At 41.3% G+C, this 23037-nt stretch overlaps 1 protein-coding gene across 13 annotated transcripts in view; it reads left to right on the top strand.

Annotated features, from left to right (window-relative positions):
* Window positions 1-23037, top strand: part of cadps2 (Ca++-dependent secretion activator 2) — a 718900-nt gene that overhangs the window by 360855 nt on the left and 335008 nt on the right. For all 13 annotated transcript variants that reach the window (XM_087997417.1, XM_087997409.1, XM_087997412.1 and 10 more), the window contains exon 7: window positions 17921-18032. In XM_087997417.1, coding sequence (XP_087853543.1) covers window positions 17921-18032 — 112 coding nt within the window. The remainder of the gene's footprint in view (window positions 1-17920; window positions 18033-23037) is intronic.

Below are 23037 nucleotides of genomic sequence, written 5' to 3'. Positions count from 1 at the left end.
TGGACATACTTTAAACTATTGATAAAATCTGAAGATAATTTCACAATAGTCAAATGAAACCAGGTACTTTCCTTTAGCCTGTGCTCTATTCACTCTTTCACCTCGTTGGTTTATGATTTACATGACACTGGATTAACTTGCACACAGAGTCCTACAGCATGAAGACAGGCTCTTTCGCCCAAACTGGTCCATGCCGACCAAAATGTCCATCCACACTAACCCCATTTTCCTGCACTTGGCCCATCTCCTTTTAAACTTTTCCTATCTGTGTATTTGTCCAAATACCTTTTACATGTTGTTAATGTACTTGCCTCAACTATTTCTGGCGGCATCTCATTCCATTTGGCACCTCTGTGTAAAAACAAAAAGTTGCCCCTCAGGTTCCCTTTCATTCTTTCCCGTAACACCTTAAACTGATGCATTCTCGTCCTCGATTCCCCAACCCTGGGAAAAAGACTGAGTGCATTCACCCTATCCATGCCTCTCATGGTCTTATACACTTGTGTAAGATTCCCCCTTCAGTCTCCTACGCTCTAAAGTAAAAAGTTCTAGCTTCTCCAACCTGTCCCTGTACCTCATACCCTTGAGACCTGGCAACATCCTTGTAAATTTCTTCTGCACTCCTTCCAGTTTAATAATGTCCTTCCTACAGCAAGGTGACCAAAACGGAACATGGTTCTGATTTAACTAGTTCATCAATATTCATGTTCTGATGAAAAGTCACCTATCATTACTACATTTGGAAGATGAATTTGTGCAGATGCTCATTCTCATATTCCCTCATTGTATTACCACTTTGATCTGTGGGGATTTTAGCACTTTGTTTTCATTTGGTTAGTTGTTGCGAAAATGTCGCCATTGTTACCTGAGCTTATGTCTTTTCAAACTGAATGAAACAAGCCTTCACTAAAGAAAACAGGTGACTAAATGTCACATAAGATGCCATAACTTACACGGTTTCAATTTCCTGTTCAGTTTGCACCTCTAAATTGCTGTGTTAATCTGGCAGCTTCTAGCTCAGCTCATCTGATTCTGTAGTGGACATGTTTCTGCTGTCACAGAGACAGTTTTATTATATATGACAAGTCAATTATAAAATGTTCCTGTTTTTGTGGCCAGTTTTGTTCACTGCCTTGCAGTCAATCCAGCAACTCGTTGCTGATCTCAGGGCAGAGTCAGCCATGACCCGACACTCTGTCTACTGCAAATAGATGTGTGTCTCCCAGAGACCAATGTGAAAAATCTGATTAATGTACAGTGCCTGTGCAGAATCTGTACAAGTTCATCCGGTAGTTTGTAACAAGGAGGAAAGGATCAGTTCTTGGTCAAATGCCTGACTAATCACACTTTAACTAAACAAAGGAAGGTGTCAAAGGCACAAAATAAAATCAGTTGTTGGAAATCGCTAACAAAAATAGAAAATTCCATGCAATAGCAAGTTATAACTTGCAGTGGAGAGAACAATTAAAGGCTTGCACTTTAATGTCGCTGCACCAGTGGTTAGGTCATGGTGGGGATTGCAGGTTAAAACATGGACAACTTAAAATTCCCTGCACACTGTGTATTTTTAATGGGTGGGGAACTGGTCATTGGAGACACAAGACAATTTTCTCAATGCCAGGAAGTGGAGTCATCCCTATGGGATGGGGAAGGAAACAAATGTTGGAGGAATATGAAGGGGATTGGAGGTTTTTTGGGTAGGATGGCAGGGGGTGAATTAGACTTGTCTTGAATAATTCAGTAGGACCAGTAGGCTCTTTTCTAAGTATTACTGTTTTCTTTTAACTGGTATTGGATGGGTTTATGGAGGGGAAGGAATCCTGGGAATGGAGTGGGTGCCTGTGAAGAGGATCTGAGACCAAAACAGGGAGTGAGGTGGGATTCACGGAAGATGGAGCAGAGACCTGGTTAAGCTGATACAGGACAGAAGGCCTGGAGTGGAGGTTGGATTCATGGTGTGGAACAATGTGGGAAGTTCATTGAGGGTTGCCCATGCAAGTATGCTGAATCCAGCAGGTAGGTGTAAAGGCACTTACCCACCTGGATATCCCAACCTTCATCCAAGATTGATCGCCAGCATTCCTTCAACTCTGGAAACTGGCTATCCAGGGTAAGCTTCAAAATAGGGCCTAACAGTGAGCACACCACCTCATTATAGCATTTAAAGTGTCAGTCTGTCTCTAAGCTGGTCTTCTCCCATCTGCTGACCTCCTTTAAGGTGGAGACTGGGCATGATGTCGATAAATTTGGTTCAGGATTTTCATCTTTGAAGATGCTGACATATCTCACTAAATGCAAACATGCCAATTAATTAAAATTCCCAGCACTGATTCAGTTAGTTAACTGAAGGTCTGATGAAGAGTCATCAGCTAATAATTCTAGTTTTCCTTTGCTCTCCCACTTTCTCCTGCTCCTGCAAACGCTACTTGACTGCTGAATGTTTTTCAGCATTTTCTATTTGTTTCTGCTCAGGGATTTTGAGCTTTTGGAAATCTAGCTTCCTTCTAAGCCCTGAGATTCCGTTTGGATCATTGTGCTTGGGCAAGTCCTTATTGAAAGAACTATTGAATTATGTCCTACACACCTGTTTGTATTCATTTCAAGCATGTTCAATTTTGTTTTGACAATCACTGTTTCCATCACGCTTTCCCGCCATACATTCCCGATTGTTGCTGAAAATGTGTTGCTGGAAAAGCGCAGCAGGTCAGGCAGCATCCAGGGAACAGGAGAATTGACGTTTTGGGCATAAGCCCTTCTTCAGGAATCGGGCATAAGCCCTTCTCCATTCCTGAAGAAGGGCTTATGCCCGAAACGTCGATTCTCCTGTTCCCTGGATGCTGCCTGACCTGCTGCGCTTTTCCAGCAACACATTTTCAGCTCTGATCTCCAGCATCTGCAGACCTCACTTTCTCCATTCCAGATTGTTGTCTTGTTTGAATAAAAAGGGCAATTGATGTTAACTGGTTCAGTAGATAAATACACACAACTGTGGTTCCAACTCAGGAAGGACCTCATCTTGTTGGCCTCTCCAACATTCTAATTGGGTTACTTATCTTTGGATTGAACATAACCAGAGATCAGAGTCAAGATTAGAGTGGTACTGGAAAAGCACAGCAGGTCAGGCAGCATAGAGGTGCAGGGAAAAGCCCTTCATCAGGAAGGAGGCTGAGAACCTCAGGGATGGAAAGATAAATGGGAGGAGGATGGGGTTGGGGAGAAGGTGAGAGTGCAGTAGGTGGATGGAGGTGGGGGTGAAAGTGATGGAGAGGAGGGTGGAGCGGATAGATGAGAAGGAAGATGGACAGGTAGGACAGGTCATGACCCTCAGGGAGGGAATTCCAGAGTGGCACTTTGACAGCTGAAGGCTCATTTGCCAATGGTAAAGCAATTAAAAATCCAATGCTGGAGAGGCTAGATTTCTAGATGAGCATGATTACCCCAGTAGTTTGTGGAAGCAGAGAAAGTTACAAAGATAGTACTGGGCGAGAGCTAGAATGCAGCTCCCGGATGGATGTGAAAATGAGGGCACCAGTTTTAAAGTTGAGAGCAATCCAGGGTAGTGAATGAGTGAAGGGACCGTGGATGAATGGGCCTTACTGCAATGCCGTTGATCTCTCGGTTCATCATAGCTCGTGGTGCAGAGCCTCCTCTCACCGATTGGAAAATGAATTCTCTCCAGTTGGTGACTCTTAATTATTGGGCATCTGGCTTTGCTGCCCATTTCCAATATTTTATAAAACTGATCAATTAAACTGTTCACGCAAAAATATGCTTAATGTTCCTTTTGCTCTCCCTCTGGGTTTCTCCTAACCGTCTACTAGAAATTAATCTCGGAGACTGCAAGATAATGCAAGGTTAGCAAGAAACTTGGGACTCAGAAGCCAATTGAGGTTGGCATTTGGAACTCACTTGGCCAAAGGACTACTGGTTCTTGAGTATATTGTCATAAACATGCAAGATAAAATCACAAGTTTTTGGAAAATGTGCACTACTTTGGAAACAAAGTGGAATATTCAAATCTGTCTATCCTCTTTGTCCCACATCCAGAGGGAAGAGGAAAATAGAGAAAATAAGGAACAAAAATAAAAAGAGTGTAAGTTGCATGTCAGGTGAATTCTTGACTTGAGAGCCAAGTGTAAAATAATTAGTTAAGTGAGGAAGTGAAGAAGAAAATATGGGATGAGAAGATTGTTGAAATAGATGGGAACCTGAAAGATTTATTCTGGCATGTCAGAAGTGGTAAGGGTTGGTGTGGGTCCTAGCAGGGATAAAAAAGATTAAACATTTTTTTATTCATTCACAGAATGCAGACATCACTGGCTAAGCCAGCATTTATTGCCCATCCCTAATTTCCCAGGACAGTTAAGTATCCACCACATTGCTGTGGGTCTAGAGTCACATGTCAGCCAGCTAGGTCATCCCTAAAGGACATTACTGAACCAGTAGGGATTTTGTTGAATATCGCTAATGGTTTCCTGGTCCTCATTAGACACTTGCATTCCAGATATCTATTCAATTCAAATTCCACCATGTGCCATGGCAGGATTCAAGCCCAGGTCCCCAGAACATTTGTAACAGGAGTAGAGAGTACAGAGCCTCAATGATCCAAAGGACGCGGGCAGAGAGTATTTCATTCGGTTAATTGAATGCCGGATAGCACGGTTTAGCTGAGCTTCGGGACCTTGCAATCTTGCCGAATAATCCGATATTCAGATAATCGAACGCCAGATAATCGAGGTTCCCCTGTAGTTAAAGAACAAAATGTGCATTTTGGAGGAGGTGTGATGGCAGGAACAGGATTATGCTTGAGTACTATTCAAAAGGGACAATTCCTGTCTTTTTTAAAAGGAGAATTAAAATAATTAAACTAACAAGGAGAATGGCAACAAAAATCTGTTGGCCAGAATAGCCTGTTCCTGTGCTTTAAGAATTATATAATACCTTTGTAGTCATGGTAACGAGGCCAGCTAGCCGGACATGGATCGTGAGTTCCTCGATTGAGGCTGTCAATCTGGTCCAATCATGGAGCCCTAGCTGGCAGATTAAAAAGTGGAGTGTCAGAGATACTGGCACTCTGATAGCTGACTCTGAAGAGGACTGTTCATGTGTAAGTAAAGGGTGACTTGATGACGGGATATCGGTCTCTGTGGATTTATTTCAGTGGTGACATGAGAAAAGCATGATCCTAAAGAAACTCACTTCCACCTTTGACTTGAAGGAAGCATTTCTGCCATCATGATTTTACTTGGGAACTTGGCCCATTTGATCCTTGTGCCAAAGGCTGGGCCCAGTATGGGGCAAGAATGTGTTAATTTTTCTGGGCAAATGATGTTGGGACACATGAAAAGCAACAAGTAGTTCTCCTGACAGCCCGTGGAGCGGCAGTTTTTTTTTGTTATGAGGATCCTGACTTTCCCTGAAGCATCAGTTGCTAAAACCTTTCAAGAATTGAAACCTTTTTGGACCCAGAGAGACCAGCTCGCACGAGAGGATGGAAAACTGTTATGAGAAGCAAGAGTGATTGTCCTGAGCCAATGCTGGCTGAACTCTACCAGGGTCATCCAGTAGAAGATGCTGGTGAGAAGTAATGTCTGGTGGCCAGAATTGGAAGCAGAATTGGAAGCATTTGTAGAGCAGTGCCCAGAGTGCCGACAAGGACAAAAATTACGGCTAGCAACTCCCCCACATTCATGGGAATGGCCAGGTAAACCCTGGACTCAGGTACATATTGACTATGCAGGCCCATTCATAGGCTCAGTGTTCTTAGTCATCATGGATGCCTACTCAGAGTGGCTGGACATGCATAGAGTGTATTTGTCAAGCACGGGGATGACGATAGAAAATCTATGTGCACCATTTTCAATAAACAGAACACTGGAAGTGTTGTTTACAGATAATGAGTCATCATTTGCATGCAGGGAATTTGATTTCCTAAAGTCAAATGGTATTCATCATAGAAAGATGCCCTCCATCATGCAATGCCCTGGCAGAAAGAGCAGCCCAAACTTCAAAGGCAGGCTTGAAGAAACAGCCTCCAGCCTCACTAGATTCCAAGTTGTCCCGGTTCCTAGTGGATTATGGGGCCACCTCGCATGCAACTACAGGGATAGCGCTGGCAGAGTCGCTACCGGGCCAGACCACTCCGCACCAGGTTAAATCTGATCTTCCCAGACATGGGGTGGGGGTTGGGTGGTGAAACGACAAGTGAGTGAGACAGTTTGATCCAGGGGACGCAGTTTGAAGTAGGAACCACGGAAATGGTCCTGCACGGGTAAGAAGCATGGTGAACCCGGGTTCAGGACCAGTGACGTATAAAATTCAGGTAGGTGCAACAGTTCTGGACAAGCATGTGGACCTTATGAAAGCCGCAAATACGCAAACAATGTGGGAGCTAAACCTGCCCTGTCCCTCGGATCAGTCCAAAAGGCTGCTGGAACCCATGTGTTCATCCCTTCCATTGACGAGTCCTCTGAGTCAGAGATGAACATGACAGATTTGGAATCTCACTGCCTTGGCCATCAGAAGAAGAGAGTGCAATTCTACTGAGGCAGTCCTGGCACAGGAAGTGAGCTCCTGTGCATTACACACTGCTGTATTAGACACTGAGTTGGAGGAACCTGACTCAATGCTAAGATGCCCCAGGATTTTCTCCAAGAGAAAGGACTAACATATGTCCTTGGACATCAATGGAATGAGACATATTGAAGTCAGCTCGGTGGATCTCATAGAATGTGAATTCCCTGATTGGGGCTGTTAATTGAGTCCAATCAGGAAGCCCTGGCTGACAGATTAAAAAGTGGAGTGTCAGCGATACTGACACTATAGTACTGCCTTTTCAGAGTCAGTAGTCAGAGTCAAGGATTGTTCTTGTGTAAATAAAGAGTGATTTGGTGACAGGATACTGGCCTCTGTGGAGTTATTTCACCTTACAATGCACGAAATTGCGTTCTTCCAAACTATGCAGAGGAGGAAGGGCTCAGATTTAATCCTTGGTCTGTAGTTTGACTTGTTATCTTACCTGCAAAAACAATAGAGTTAATTTCTGTCAATCACAGTGTTATTAGCAGCAAATGGCAATGTTAGTTTTCTGATTCTGGCTGGCAGCCAGTTTGATCTCATTTGTGATGCACATTGTGGTTGAATAAATTCCTTGCTCATGCGAGACAGTAAAGTGAGTTACCAGAGAACTGCTGCACCTCTGAATCTGGGAGTCTGTCAACTTCTGTTTGGAGAAAGGAAATGATTAGCCTGTCAGATTTTTGAAGCTGCAACCCATTTGGCACTGCTGTTAACTGCAAGCTGACTTGATAAGAGTGATTTCTCAATTCAAGCAGTTATCAGCATGATCACAGAGTTAACGAAAATGTGATGATTCTTTTGATTTGATGTTTTGAGCTCGTTACCTCCAGCATGGTTGCTCAAGCACAAAGCTTGTTGTAATATCTTTTCAGACCAATGCATTGATTGCTATTTTGACGGTTATGATGTGGTTAAGGCATAAAATGCCATCTAGCTGCAGGAAAACCAGCACATTTAATGGTGCTTGAACTACTAAGTCAGTAAAATAAGCTGTAATTACAATTTGTGAAGTTTAAACATGCCTGCGAAAGACACAGAGGTCTGGCAACCATCAGTAGGAACAAATTGGTTGTTATTTATGCAATGTCATCTCAATTCACTTGGAGCTTCTTTCATGCTTTGGTGTACAATTGAATCCTGTTCTAAATGCATTCATTATGATCAACATTGCTACTCTCAATAGGCTGCCAAAAGCATCTATATTGAGCTCTTTCATGGTGATGTGTTGTTAATTGTGTACTACAATCATATTGGTCTCCAGTTAAAGTGTTAACCATTTGTGATTTGGAGGTGTTGGTATTGGGCTGGGTTATACAAAGTTAAAAATCACACAACATCAAGTTATAGTCCAACAGGTTTATTTGGAAGCACTAGCTCCGCAGCACTCCGAAAGCTAGTGCCTCCAAATAAACCTGTTGGACTATAACTTGGTGTTGTGTGATTCCTAACCATTTATGTTGTTCATGAACAACAGTTGCAAAATCTAGAAAGCTGAAACTGAGAGAGCTAGATTTTGGTGGAGTGGAATCAGTGCAATTCTTAAGTGTACTCTCTGATGGCTCTGTTGATAAATACATTATCCAGTTTCCCAATGAACTGTGTAGAAGGATTCCCATTCCTTGACTAATATCACTGAAGAGCTACGTGATTACAAATAAGGCTTATAAAGGCTCAGTGCCCCTTCATAAGAGAGGTTGAATATTTGCCAGGGCTCCTGTTATTGATAAAGCAAACAACTGCGTAAGCTGGAGATTTGAAACAGAAAATGAAGTTCTGGAGAAACTTAGCAGGTCTGGTAGCAACTGTGGAGAGAAAGCAGAGTTAACATTCCAAGTCCAATATCCCTTCACCAGGACAATTCTGAAGAAGGCTCACTGGATTTAAAATTTCAACTTTGCTTCTCTGTCAATGCTTTCTACCAGACCAATTGCATTTCTCCAGCACTTTCTGATTTTGCTCCTGTCCTTGACAGTAGTCCAGTCAAAATGTACAAAAGTGATGTGAAGTAATTTGGATATAAATCAGCTATGATGCTCCCATGGGCTAATAGCTTGCCTGTGTCTACCGTGTGGACTTGATTTGAAGAGTGAGGAATGGGTAAACATGAGTTCAAGGAAAAGAGAAGTAAATTGAAATATTGGCCTCGGAAGTTAATTTCAACTTTGATTGTAAGTCGGCCCAAACTGCTATAATTGGATGAATTTTGCAAAGACAAGAGGTTAGAGGTTTCACAAAACCCAAATGTGTCTCGGATGCTCTCAAACTCTTTGCTTTCATTTCATGCTATCTCGAAAACCTTTTGAGATATTAATCACCCTTCGCATGAAGAAATGCTAAACTTTCAGTTTGAATATGTGTCTGTTCAACAATTGTGTTATTCATAAGAATACAAGAAATAGGAGCAACAGTAAGCCATATGGTTCCTTGGGTCTTCCCTGCCATTCAAAAATATCACAGCTGATATTTTGTGTTAGATCCACATTCTCATGATTCCATTAATATCCAAAAATATATTAATTTCACGCTTGAATTTATTCAAGGATTGAGCCCGCTAAGGAGAATTTCAATGTTAACTTAATGCACCCAACACTAAAAAGTGTGTTGTCTGATCGAAAGTACAGTTTACACCCACTCAACGTGGGATTTAATTTGTGGAACAAGTCTACAGCCGAAGTGACTGACTTTCACTGAACGAACAGGACTTTCCTTTAATTTGCTTTAATTCTCAACTCACCTTAAGACACTTTGTGATGTTTTTAAGACACTCAGAGCGAATGTGATTGTCAGCTGAATGGTACTTACTGACCCTGCACTACATTTACCAGTTTAAAAACATAAGAAATGGGAACAGGAAGTGGCCCTACCATCCAATCCTCAAGTCTCCTTTGACATTCCAAAAGATCATGGCAGAACATTTTTTTTCCAATTCTATCCCCATCTTCCTTTATCGACTTAGTATTTACAAATCTATCAATCTGAGTCTTGAATATTTTAAGGATAGCAGAGTAATAGTACAACAGATCCTTTTACCCATAATTTTCCCATTCTATCCGCATATCCCTTTATCACCTTAGTGTTTACAAATCTATCAGTTTGAGTCTTGAATAGTTTAGGGATAGCAGAGTAATAGTACAATAGATCCTTTTTTTCATTGCTTTACTGGCTGAAAACGCATTAGTTTCAAAAGAAAACTGTTTTATCCCCAGAATGTTATAGCTCAAGGGCAGACAAATGACAGATTTTTTCATGAAAAAAGAAGGATAATAAAGAATTTTCCAGCAGTCAGAATGTAATTGCAACAGCATCCACTCACTCTGCCACAAGGACACAAGCAAGAAAAGGTCATTATAAAAGAGATAGCTAGCACGTAGATCTTACAAGTAAAAAAAAATCATTCTTTTACTTCTCTATTTCAAGCCTTCACCTCAAAAAGTTGCCAGCCTATCATTCCCTTTTCAGTTCTCTCAAGAAGCAGATGTTTGAAGTTTATGAAGATGGATCTGCAGTGGTTTACTGCTTGATGTAGCAAGTTCCTTTGCCTTCAGTCCTTTTGACCTTTACAGTGAAAACTTGGTTTGGTTCCTTAAAAAGATAGATAGTGGTCAGTCTGAATTAATCTGTTTTCTGATTGACTTTGGGCAAGGTTCTGTATCTTTGTTGTTCTGGAACTCTCCTCTTTCTATGCATCTGTTCCAAACAGAAATGTCACATTAAATGCCTTTAATCAGAAAGCTGTTTTTTGTCATCTGACCAAACCATCTCTTTCTCATTGTCCTTGTAAATGCTCATTGATGCTTTCGTTGCTGACATGCAGTGATGTTTGAGTTCCAACCATTTATAACTGGTTGGGATCGAATGGAATTCTTCCCAAACTCATTCCTCGGAATTCCGCTCTGATTCCAGGAAGTAAGCCCATTACAAATAGGTTTCTGTAATTATTTGGATAATGTCAGCCATTAATCCACATGATGAGGGTGTTTGTTTGGTTTTAATGGCTGCTCAATGAAATGTCCTCAAAAATTGTTCTCTTTTTAATGTCTTTTCCAAAACATCAGGCTAACTTCCAGGATTTTGTATGGTTCCATGAACTCTTGACCTATCTACTCCATTTTCCTACTAAAGCAGAGTGTCCATTCTCCAATTTGTTTAAAAGTAGTGTACGTTTTCCATAAACTTGTAATTCTGTATTGTGTGAGCATGAAAATATACTCAACAGCCAAGTAGTGACAGCTGTCTGTTGTAAACAATTCTGAAAATTCAGTCTCAAAGTGAAGGAATTCCTCCTGTTATGAAGATGTGGGTATACCTTTAAGAGAGTTAAAAATAGTAGAACTACCGGACCCAACACCAAGTGTACTCAAAAATGGTAACAACGTAACACTGAGTCAAACCACTGGATTAGTTTGTTGCTTAGAGACAAAAACAAATTCGAATTCAGCCAATTAGTTTAAATTATACCCGAAACATAACCAACTCCAATCAAGTTTGAATTGAGTATATTGATAATCTTAAAGGCCAATGACACATTCCGATTCTCTGGACTATAAGACCGGGGAAATTGAACAGTTGAGAGGAGAACTGCCATGGTCCAGAATGTAAACAGACTGCTTGAAAATAGCTCTCTCTTAAAAGTACCTTTTCAATCAGTAACCTGTGATGCAGGAATTCCTAACAAGGAGAAAAGAAGACACAGGAAGATCCGAAGATAAGAACCTACAGCTACCTGGTTTTGAAATAAGAAATGTTGTTTTATAAATCTTAATTGGGAGTTTTATCGGACTGGTATTATAGAAGGGAAGGTAACAGATAGGTTAGAGAAAGAAATTTTAAATAGTGATTATCTAATTATTCTCTCTTTTATTTTAAGAAATAAAATTGTTAAATTTTACTCTAAAGAGACCTTGGCCTGCAGTTTCACAGATTACTGCACGGGATAAATCTTTTCTGTGTTGCTGGTTTTACATTAAGCAGGAGGGTTTACCCCATGTTGTGACACTTCTCATCTCAATCCCAAAAGAGTTGATCTGAGAGGGCTCATTCTGGGTTAGATAGGACCTTTACAAGCGGGATGGACTACGCCTGAACCGGAAGGGTACCAATATTCTGGGGGAGACATTTGCTAATGCTCTTCAGGAGGGTTTAAACTAATTCAGCAGGGGGATGGGAACCTGAATTGTTGCAACACTGTACTGGAGGTTGAGAGTAGTGAGCTCATAAACAAGGTTTCAAGGTCGCAGAAGTGTACCAGCAGGCAGAAAGGTGATTTTAAGTGTATCTACTTCAATGCCAGGAGTATCCGGAATAAGGTGGGTAATCCGGAATTAGTGGGCGGCACGGTGGCACAGTGGTTAGCACTGCTGCCTCACAGCGCCTGAGACCCGGGTTCAATTCCCGCCTCAGGCGACTGACTGTGTGGAGTTTGCACGTTCTCCCCGTGTCTGCGTGGGTTTCCTCCGGGTGCTCCGGTTTCCTCCCACAGTCCAAAGATGTGCAGGGTCAGGTGAATTGGCCATACTAAATTGCCCGTAGTGTTAGGTAAGGGGTAAATGTAGGGGTATGGATGGGTTTCGCTTCGGCGGGTCGGTGTGGACTTATTGGGCCGAAGGGCCTGTTTCCACACTGTAATCTAATCTAATCTAATCTAAACTTGTAGCATGGGTTGGTACCTGTGACTTTGATGTTGTGGCCATTTCAGAGACATGGATAAAGCAGGCACAGGAATGATTGTTGCAGGTTTCAGGGTTTAGATGTTTCATCAAGATCAGGGAAGGTGGTAAAAGAGAGGGAGATGTGGCATAGTTAGTCAAGGACAGCATTGTGGTGGCAGAAAGGACATTTGATGAGGACTCGTCTACTGAGGTAGTATGGCCCGAGGTTAGAAAGAGGAAAGGAGAGGTCACCCTGTTGGGAGTTATGCATTGGCCTCCGAATAGTTCCCGAGATGTAGAGGAAAGGTTTGCAAAGATGATTCCAGATTGGAGCACGAGTAACAGGGTAGTTGTTATTGGGGTCTTTAACTTTCCAAATATTGACTGGAAATGCTATAGTTTGAGTACTTGAGAAGGGTCAGTTTTTGTCCAATATGTGCAGGAGGGTTTCCTGACACAGCATGTAGACAGGCCAACAAAAGGAAAAGCCACATTGGGTTTAGTACTGGGGAATGAACCAGGCCAAGTGTTAGATTTGAAGGTAGGTGAGCACTTTGGTGAAAGTGACTACAATGCGGTTATGTATACTTTAGCGATGAAAAGGGACAGGTATATACTGCAGGGCAAAAGTTATAGCTGGGGGGAATACAAATATAATGTGATTAGGCAAGATGTAGGATGCATAGCATGAGGAAGGAAACTGCAGGGGATGGGCACAACTGAAATGTGGAGTTTGTCCAAGGAACAGCTACAGGGTCTCCTTAATAAGTTTGCACCTATCAGGCAGGGAGGAAGTGGTCAAGCAAGGAAGCCGTGGTTTACTAAAGAAGTTGAGTTTCTTATCAAGAAGAAGAAGAAGACTTATGAAAAGCTGAAGCATGAAGGCTTAGTTAGGGCGCTTGAGAGTTACAGGTTAGCTGAAAGGAGACAAAGGGTGGTAGTTGATGGGAAATGTTTGTCCTGGAGTTCAGTTACTAGTGGTGTACTGCAAGGATCTGTTTTGGGGCCAACTGCTGTTTGTCATTTTTATAAATGACCTAGATAAGGGCGTAGTAGGATGGGTTAGTAAATTTGCAAATGACAATAAGGTTGGTGGAGTTGTGGACAGTGTTGAAGAATGTTGCAGGTTACAGAGGGACATAGAAAAGCTGCAGAGCTGGGCTGAGAAGTAGCAAATGGATTTTAATGTGGAAAAGTGTGAGGTGATTCACTTTGGAAAGAGAAATAGGAATGCAGAGTACTGGGCTAATGGTAAGATTCTTGTTAGTGTGGATGAGTAGAAAGATCTTGGTGTCCATGTACATGGATCCCTGAAAGTTGCCACCGAGGTTAATAGGGTGTACAGTGCATTAGCTTTTATTGTTAGAGGGATTGAGTTTCGGAGCCACGAGGTCATGTTGCAGCTGTACAAAACTCTAGTGCGGTCACACTTGGAATATTGCGTGCAGCTGTGGTCGCCACATTATAGGAAAGAAATGGAAGCTTTGGAAAGGATGCAGAGGAGATTTACCAGGATGTTGCCTGGTATGGCAGGAATGTCCCCTGAGGAAAGGCTGAGGGATATGAGGCTGTTTTAGTGAGAGAAGAAGCTTAAGAGGTGACTTAATAGGGACATACAAGATGATCAGGGCATTAGATAGGGTGGACAGTGAGACCCTTTTTCCTCAGATAGTGATGGCCAGCATGGTGGGGCATAGTTTAAATTGAGAGATGATAGGTATAGAACGGCTAGGTTCTTTAGGTTCTTTACTCAGAGAGTAGTAAGGGCATGGAATGTAGTAGACTCGCCAACATAAAGAGAATTTAAATGGTCATTGGATAAACATATGGATGATAATGGAATAGTGTAGGTTAGATGGGCTTCAGATTGATTTCACAGGTCAGTGCAACAGTGAGGGCTGAAGGGCCTATACTGCACTGTAATGTTCAATGTTCTATGAGACTTTGAATGCTAGCTCGAGAGTGTCCAGGTAGGGGAAACAACTGCTCAGCATCTGCCCCGTCCAGCCCTCTAAGTGTTTAATACTTTTCAATACGATCATCTGATTCTTGTGAACATCATTGAAAAAAAGCCCATTCTATTCAATCCTTCCACAGAAAACAACCCTTTCATCCCAGGAACCAAAGTAGCGAATCTCCATTTTCATCCTTCAACTGAAACAGTCTAGGTCTGCCCAAGGAAACCTAAACACATAAATACAAAGTGGGCTATGCCACCAGTGTTTCATCCGGAGGCTCACTGAAGATGTTACCTAGTATGGTGATGAAATGTCTAAAAATGAACCTTCCAGCTCAGCGAGCAAACCTGCATCTAGAACCTCAATCTGAGCTACAAATCTTCTCAAAACTCGTTAATAGTCTAGGTTTTCCAAACCTTTCAAAACTCTCCTCTGCCATTATCAAAGTGTCTTCTGGCCCTTTCTGCAGTCTTTCCAGGATCTATGTGTATTCTTTGGACCCCGTCAATTCAAGCCCACCAAAGTTTCAACATGAATATGTCACAATTTGAAGATTGAAAGAAAGAATCTTCATAAGCCCAAAGTGTTCCTGAAGAAGGGCTTATGCCCGAAACGTCGATTCTCCTGCTCCTTTGATGCTGCCTGACCTGCTGCGCTTTTCCAGCAACGCATTTTTAAGCTCTAATCTCCAGCATCTGCAGTCCTCACTTTCTCCGAGGTACTCAACAGCCATCAGTATACTTTTTGAAGGGGAGTCATTGTTTGCTATGCCAGAATTGGATGAAGTAACTCAAGCAAGCTCAGATGTACACTCCAAATTTCTTGGACCAGGCACTCTCACACCTCAACAATGATTGACTGCTGAATAGCAAGACCAGCTGAAGTAGAACAGAATTGTGACAGGACTGTTCAAAGAAAATTGCCAGTCTGTTTGATATGCTTTTAAGATCGAGGTGAGAAAGTTATCACTCAGCATCTCTCACTGTCCACTATTCATACAGAAAAAAACATTTATTTATCTAACCAGTCAGTAATATTTCTGGGCATCAACTGAGCTTCAAATAAGAAGTTCAGAAATGCACAAGAACATCAATAATGGCCAATGTGCCTCATCAGTTTCAAAAGCAAAATACTGCTGGTATAAAGGACTGTCAATACTTTATTTCTGGATGTTTAGTAGATCCTAAATGTTTTTACAAGTTGATGTAAAGAATTTCGCAATATTTAATTTGTAAAATCTAACTATTGCTGTTGCATAGAGCTCCTGGGAAATGATACCCCAGTTTGATTTGATTTGATTTGTTATTGTCACATGTACCTAGGTAATTGGAAAAGTTTTGTTTTGTGTGCACTACAGGTAAATCATACCATACAAGGTACATGAGGGTAATAGAACAGAGTGAGGAATGCAATGTTATGGTTGCAGAGAAGCTGTACAAAGAACGAGTTGGATATTAAATTTAAAACTTGAGAGGTCCATTCAGAAGTCTGATAACAGCGGGCAAAAAGATTTTGCAAGGAGGCTGAAATGTACTTGAGTGTGTTGTGCTGAATTGTCTTAATTGAGGATGCTGTATCTTTTTTCAATTAATTAATTTAATGAGACTGCACATTTGAGATGACTAATCTGGAATCAGGGACCAAGATGTTAGCCATTAATAACTGCCTGCTCTATGTCCTCTTGCTAAGTCCTTGGTGCTTTCAAACCATATAATTGTAAAAAGATGCATTTAATTTTGGCTGAAATTAAATAATTTTCTTAAATCTGTTGTGGCCATTTGAAATGAAGAGTTTCATTAAATTTTGCACAGAACCTTTGGAGGCTGGATGACAAGTGTAATAAGTGAAATGCTGTACGTAGTTAGTCTGAAGTAAAGAGAGAGAGATAATCCCTTAATGTCAAGCATTTATACCGCTACAAGAACACCTGTAATGGAGAGAGATATTCCAAGGTGTTTTGCATGAGAATTATGAAAGAATTTGATTTCAAGCCATATGAGGAGATATTGGAACAAGTAAACAAAAGCTTGATTGGAGTAAGGTAGGTTTAAGTGAACTTTTTTAAAGAGGGAATGCAAAGTAAGAACAAAGACCCGGCATGAAGGAACTCCAGAGCATAAATCCAAAATAATTGCACATTAAGAAACAATGGAAATTGACGACATGCAACAGGCCAGTATTGGAGGTGTGTAGAAATTTCTGAGAGTAATAGGGTTAATAAGAGGCCCTTGGGTACTGTTTTAGATCAGAGAGATCAGTTTTCATCACATATAGTTAGTGTAGTTAAGAAGATATTTAGCATTCTTGCTGTCATTGCTGAGTCCTTTGAGTATAGGAGTTGGAATGTTATGTTGACGTTGTATGGGGCATTAGTGAGGCCTCTCCTGGAGTACTGTGTCCAATTCTGGTCACCCAGTTATAGGAAGGATCGGAGAGGATGTAGCTGGAGAGGATTCAGAAGAGAATTACCAGGATATTGCCACGAATGGAGAGTTTGAGCTACAAGGAGAGGCTGGATAGACTGGGATGTTTTTCACTGGAGCGTGGGAGATTGAGAGATGACCTTATAGTGGTTTATAAAATCATGTAGGTTATAGATAAGGTGAATGTCAGGTGTCATTTTATCTTGAGTGGGGGATTTCAAGACTAGGGGACATATTTTTAAGGTGAGAGGAGAAAGATTTGTGAAAAAACCCTGAGTGGCAATTTTTTACACAGAGAGTGGCTCATAAGTGGAATGAACATCCAGAGAAAATGGTGAATGCGGGTACAGTGACAAAGTTTAAAAGGCATTTCGATGAATACACAAATAAAGGTTTGGAGGGATATGCACAAAGTGCAGGCAGGTGGGACTAGTTTAGTTTGGGATTATGGTTGGCATGAACTGGTTGGACCGAAGGGTCTGTTTCCGTGCTGTATGACTCTAAGGAAAGTAATTGAAACAGGGAGTAACAAGACCGTGAAGAGATCTGAGCACAAAATTTAATGTTGTGACCTGTGGACTTCAAAAACCAGGTTTATCCGAGAACACACACTGTGCAAAAACAGTCATTAACTAATATCTTTGTCTGCAAGATTTATTGTTGAACATCTTGTTAAATTTAATGCAAAACCCACATGTAAGACTACATTTAGGAGATGAACTGTGTCCGTATCAGGAGTAATTTCAAAGCCTCTTATCTTTTTAGGCACCCATCCTTGCATTGAAAAGGAAGAACACCACATTAACAATAGCAAAGACACAAAAGCTAAAGCATGAATTGAGGAAGCCTTATTGATGATATTTTTCCTTGCACGCTGGTTTCCCACAGTACAATTTATCACCACCAAAAATGTTTCTCCTTACTGCCTAATGATTTCTTTTATTTTTAAACCCACTTGAGATATCTATGTGTTTAGTACATCACATTTGCCACAGTGTTCAGATAAATTTAAGAATTTGGTAACTTCTGTATGGTTGGATCAGTGTGCTTGGTGTGAGATTCTAAGCAGAAAGCAGGTAAGTGTAACTCATCTGGCATAAGTGAGGCTCTACCATTTCATGACAATACCTGTGCCATAACTGCACAAGTTGCCAACCTACCTGGATATATACAATAGTGATAAAATATCCTTTATGTCTGTGTGATTAAAAAAACAATGTAAACAAAGATATGGCCAAACTAAATTTGGTGCTATTAACCGTGCATTTAAAAACAAAGTAGAAAATCATTCCTTGCTTTCTAACTTTTGCAGGTGGGGCACTCAGGGAGATTTTACCACAACACATCCTCGACCAATTGTGAAGATTAAATTCTTCACAGAGAGCACAGGAGTACTTGCCCTGGAAGATAAAGAATTGGGGAAGGTAAGACTCACCTTCACATTCAGGAGTTGCATTTCTGTATTGAAAACCCTTAGTTTTTTTTTCATGCAAATTGTGACTTCATGATGGCCACACGAGATAAGCTCAATGTTTTCTAACTCAAGACTACAAAACCTCTTCACCACTTCATGCTTCTGTCAATCGGAACTCCTCTTTAGTGGAAGTATCTGGGAATCATTAGTATCTGTGCTCTACCATTGATGGATGTGGATCATTTGTACTACTGTACTTGTCTATCTTTTCTAGCATACTGTTTAAGAAAGGCAGGAGACTGAAACCCAGCAACTATAGGCTCATTCATCTCATGTCTGACATTGGAGAAAATGCTCAAAGCCAGTGTTAAAGAGTAGGAGTTGGATATTTATATAAACAAAATGCAACCAGAGACAATATAGAGTCACAATTTCCAAAGATATTTGATGAGGTGCCACGGAAATGATTATGGCGCAGAAGAAGAGTTCATGTGATTGATGGTGATGTATCAGTGTAATAGATGATTAGCTAATAGAATGCAAAATCAGGTTAAATGGGTCATTTTCAACTTGGCAAACTAACTTTTGGAGTACCACAGAAATTAGTGCTGTTTCCAAAATTGTTTATGATCTAGATAAATGACTTAAATGAAGGGCAGAATTTGGTACCAATATAAAGGTGAGAAAGCAAGTTTTAAGAAAGATATTTAGGCCAGGAATTTCACACCTGAGGCAGTTGCACAGTCAGGAAACATTCTAAATATTTCATTTTAACATTTTAACCTAGCTCGAGAGAAACACTTTCAAATAATGGGGTCTTCATTCTGGGCAAGAGTGCATGCTAGACTGAAAAGGGTTTGAAGACAGTCACAATGGTCGATCAAAGCTGAGGCAAACCACTTTGTCCCAGTTGTTGTATTGAATGTTAGATTCTCTCAGCCTTACCCCTCATGGTCTGTTCAGACTTAGCACTGAGTTCAAATAGCCCTGCTTGAATCTAGTTTCCCACATATGTGCATCGCATTCCACTCTCACTTTCCTGCTGGATATTTACCAGAAATGGGAGTGAAACTTCTGGATTTGGGCCCTGAAACAATTTTTTAAAAAGGCACAGAGTCTCCATGACTTCCCAAAACGAGTCTGATTAGGTGATTCGGCAAAGATTTGGCAGATGGAATATGATGTGGGAAGATTGTCCACTTTCACAAGAAGATTAGAATCAATGGAGATTGTGGAATGTTGTGGTGCAGAGAGACCTGTGTGTCCTTGGAGATAAATGACAAAACATTAGTGTGCAGGTACAGTAATTAATTAGGAAGGTTAATGGAATATTGGCATTTATTGCAAGGTGCTTGGAGAATGCAGGCAGGGAAGCCTTGCCACAGTGCATTAGTTGAATTACACTTTGAATACTGTTTTGGTCATTTTCACTTGAGGAGAGGTGTAGCTCCATTGGAAGCAGTTCAAAGAAGTTCCATTCAGCTGAAGTCTGGGATGATGCATTTGTCTTACAAGGATATGTTGAATATTTTTAATCTTTGCTTATTGGCGTTCAGAAGAGTAGGAGATGATCTTATGGATTGAATCATTTAAATTCTGATGGCTGTGACAGGGTAAATCTGAGAAAATATTTTACTCTATATTATCTAGAACTTGGGGGGATGCAGTTTCAAAGTAGAGCTCCCATTTGTCTTGGGAATAAGGAGGTGTTTCTTTTCTGAGGATTGTTAATATTTGAACTCTCATCCTGGTGAACAGCAGAGGTTGAGATGTTGAATATATTCAATTTTGATTAACAAGGGAGTTATGAAGTTTTGAAAGTTATAGAAGGCAGGATGGATAGCGGAATTAAAGACATAATCAAATCAGTCGTGATCTCTCTGGCACAGTAGGAACTGAATGGCCAAATCCTGCTCAGATTTGTTATATATTTTTCTCTTCCTCTGAATGAGCCTGACAAAAACTTATCTGACTGGGGCAATTTTTTCTGTTTGGAATATTAATAGTGGGCCCAGCCTTTATTAATTAATATCATTAATTGAGTCTTCCAGTAAATCTTTTGATGATACAAGATAGAACATGGATGAAGGAATAGGCCATTCAGTCCTTCTAACCTGCTCTGCCATTTAATATGATTATGACTAATCATCCAACTCAGTACCTTGTTCCCATTTTCTCTCCATACCCTTTGACCCCTTTAGCCCTAAAAATTATAATTAATTCTTTCTTGAAAACCTCAATATTTTGGTCTCAACCTTTCTTTGTGACTGAGAATTGCACAGGTTCACCATTCTCTGGGTGAAGAAATTTCACCTTACCTCAGTCCTAAAGGGTTTACCCCATATCCTTAGACTGGGACCCCCTGGTTCTGGACTCTGCAGTCATTATCTCTCCACCCTGGAGGCTACCTGCCTCTATTCCTGATGAAGGGCTTTTGCCCAAAATGTCGATTTTCCTGCTCCTTGGATGCAGCCTGACCTGCTGTGCTTTTCTAGCACCACTCTGATCTAAACTCTGGTTTCCAACATCTGCAGTCCTCACTTTTGCCTAGTCATTGGGAATGTCTTTCCTGTGTTTACCCAGTCTAGTCCTGTGAGAGTTTTATAGGTTTCTATGAGATCCCTCCTTCATTCGTCTAAGCTCCAGTGAGTACCCTCCTAATAGATACAGTCGCTCTTTGTACAGCAGTCCTGTCATCCCAGGAGTCAGTCTTGCTGTCTTTCTGCTTCTACTTTATAACAAATGGACCTATACCAAGATATTCATCTTCGTATTCGCTTCACAACAGACTATTTATTTAAATGTAGTTTCAAGTTTTTGAAAGTAATTTTGGCACCTGTTTCACTTCCATGTCACTCACCCATCAATAACCAAGCAAACTGGCTTTGATATTAACTGGACATTCTAAGTGACTTTGAGATCAAAGAAATCTTAATAATTCCTTTAAACCAATTTGCTGTCAAAAATTATTGGTTAGCATTGGTTACCATTGTGGGCGGCACGGTGGCACAGTAGTTAGCACTGCTGCTTCACAGCGCCAGAGACCAGGGTTCAATTCCCGCCTCAGGCGACTGACTGTGTGGAGTTTGCACATTCCCCCCGTGTCTGCGTGGGTTTCCTCCGGGTGCTCCGGTTTCCTCTCACAGTCAAAAGATGTGCAGGTTAGGTGAATTGGCCATGCTAAATTGTCCTAGTGTTAGGTAAGGGGTAAATGTGGGGTATGGGTGGGTTGCGCTTCGGCGGGTCGGTGTGGACTTGTTGGGCCGAAGGGCCTGTTTCCACACTGCAAAGTAATCTAATCTAATTGTTGCCCCATTGCACCAGGGATTTCAGTAAGGCATTTGACAAGCTTCCTCATGGTAGACTGGTTAGCACAGTTAGATCTCATGGAACACAGAGAGAACTAGTCATTTGGATACAGAACTGGCTTGAAGGTAGAAGGTAGGGTGGTGGTGGAGTGTTGCTTTTCAGACTGGAGGCCTGTGACCAACGGTGTGCCACAAGGATCAGTGCTGGGTCTGCTGCTTTTTGTCATTTATATAAATGATTTGGATGTGAACATAGGAGGTATAGTTAATAAGTTGACACCAAAATTGGAGGTGTGGTAGACAGTGAAGAAGATTACCTCGGATTACAACAGGATCTTGATCAGATGAGCCAATGGGCTGAGGACAGGCAGATAGAGTTTAATTTAGGTAAATGTGAGGTGCTGCATTTTGGGAAAACAAATCTTAGCAGGACTTATACACTTAATGGTAAGGTCCGAGGGAGTGTTGCTGAACAAAGAGACCTTGGAGTGCAGCTTCATAGCACCTTAAAAGTGGTAGATAGGATAGTGAAGAAGGTATTTGTATGCTTTCCTTTATTGGTCAGAGCATTGAGTATAGGAGTTGGGAGTTCATATTGCAGCTGTACTGGACATCGATTTTGGAATATTGTGTGCAGCTCTGGTCTCCTTCCTATTGGAAGGATGCTGTGAAACTTGAAAGGGTTCAGAAAAGATTTATAAGGATGTTGCCAGGGTTAGAGGGTTTGAGCAATGGGTAGAGGTTGAAAAGGCTGGGGCTGTTTTCCCTGAAGCGTAGGAGGCTGAGGGGTGACCTTATGGAGGTTTATAAAGCCATGAGGGGCATGGATAGGATAAATAGACAAAGAACTAGAGGACATAGTTTTAAGGTGAGAGGGGAAAAAATTAAAAGGGACCTAAGGGGTGGGGGCAGCATTTTCACACACAGTGGTGCATATGTGGAATGCACTGCCAGAGGAAGTGGTGGAGGCTGGTATAATTACAGCATTTAAAAAACATCTGGATGGGTATATGAATAGGAAGGGTTTGGAGGGATACAGGCCCCAAGTACTGGAAAGTGGGACTAGATTAGGTTAGGATATCTGGTTGGCATGGATGAGTTGGACTGAAGTGTCTGTTTACATGCTGTACACCTCTATGACTTTATGACCTGGGTTTAATTCCAGCATTGGACAACTTTCTGTGTGGCGTTTGCACATTGTCCCCATATCTGCGTGGGAGGTACAGGGTTGCAGGGGTGGGGTGGGCTGGGATTCTGAGTGTGGGTAGGGAGTTTAGGGAGTTGTTGGACTGAATGGCCTGTTTCCACATTGTGGGGATTCCATGAATTTCCTACTGAATGCCTGAAATGAATTGGAACAAAAAATTTAGGACTATGTTTGGTCATGCTCTGATGTAAATAAAACTCCAAACAGTTGTAGAGCTTCCATTGCATGTTTAATGTGTCAGTGCCTTACTTGTAGGGTGTCACATTTACTTTTTCTTATTAATTTTCAAGTTGTATTTAAAGTTCAACATACCCATAAAATATTAAGCAGCTCAACATAAACTGCTTATTCCTTGTCATGGAACTACTTATCATGTCAGGAATCTGAGTCTTTGTTTGGCATCATCTGTTTTGAGCTTAATTCTGGAATGGGGCTTCCTTGACCATTTCTCATCTGCCTTTGCTTTCAACCCTCTCGGATAAGTGCAACCTGAGTGAATC

The sequence above is a fragment of the Chiloscyllium plagiosum genome, unplaced genomic scaffold, assembly GCF_037043375.1.
Source record: "Chiloscyllium plagiosum isolate Xiang-an unplaced genomic scaffold, Cpla_swu_hap1 HiC_scaffold_19, whole genome shotgun sequence".
NCBI classification, from domain to species: domain Eukaryota; kingdom Metazoa; phylum Chordata; class Chondrichthyes; order Orectolobiformes; family Hemiscylliidae; genus Chiloscyllium; species Chiloscyllium plagiosum.
The sequence above is the reverse complement of the archived record's forward strand: the minus strand, read 5'-3'. Positions and strand labels throughout refer to the sequence as shown.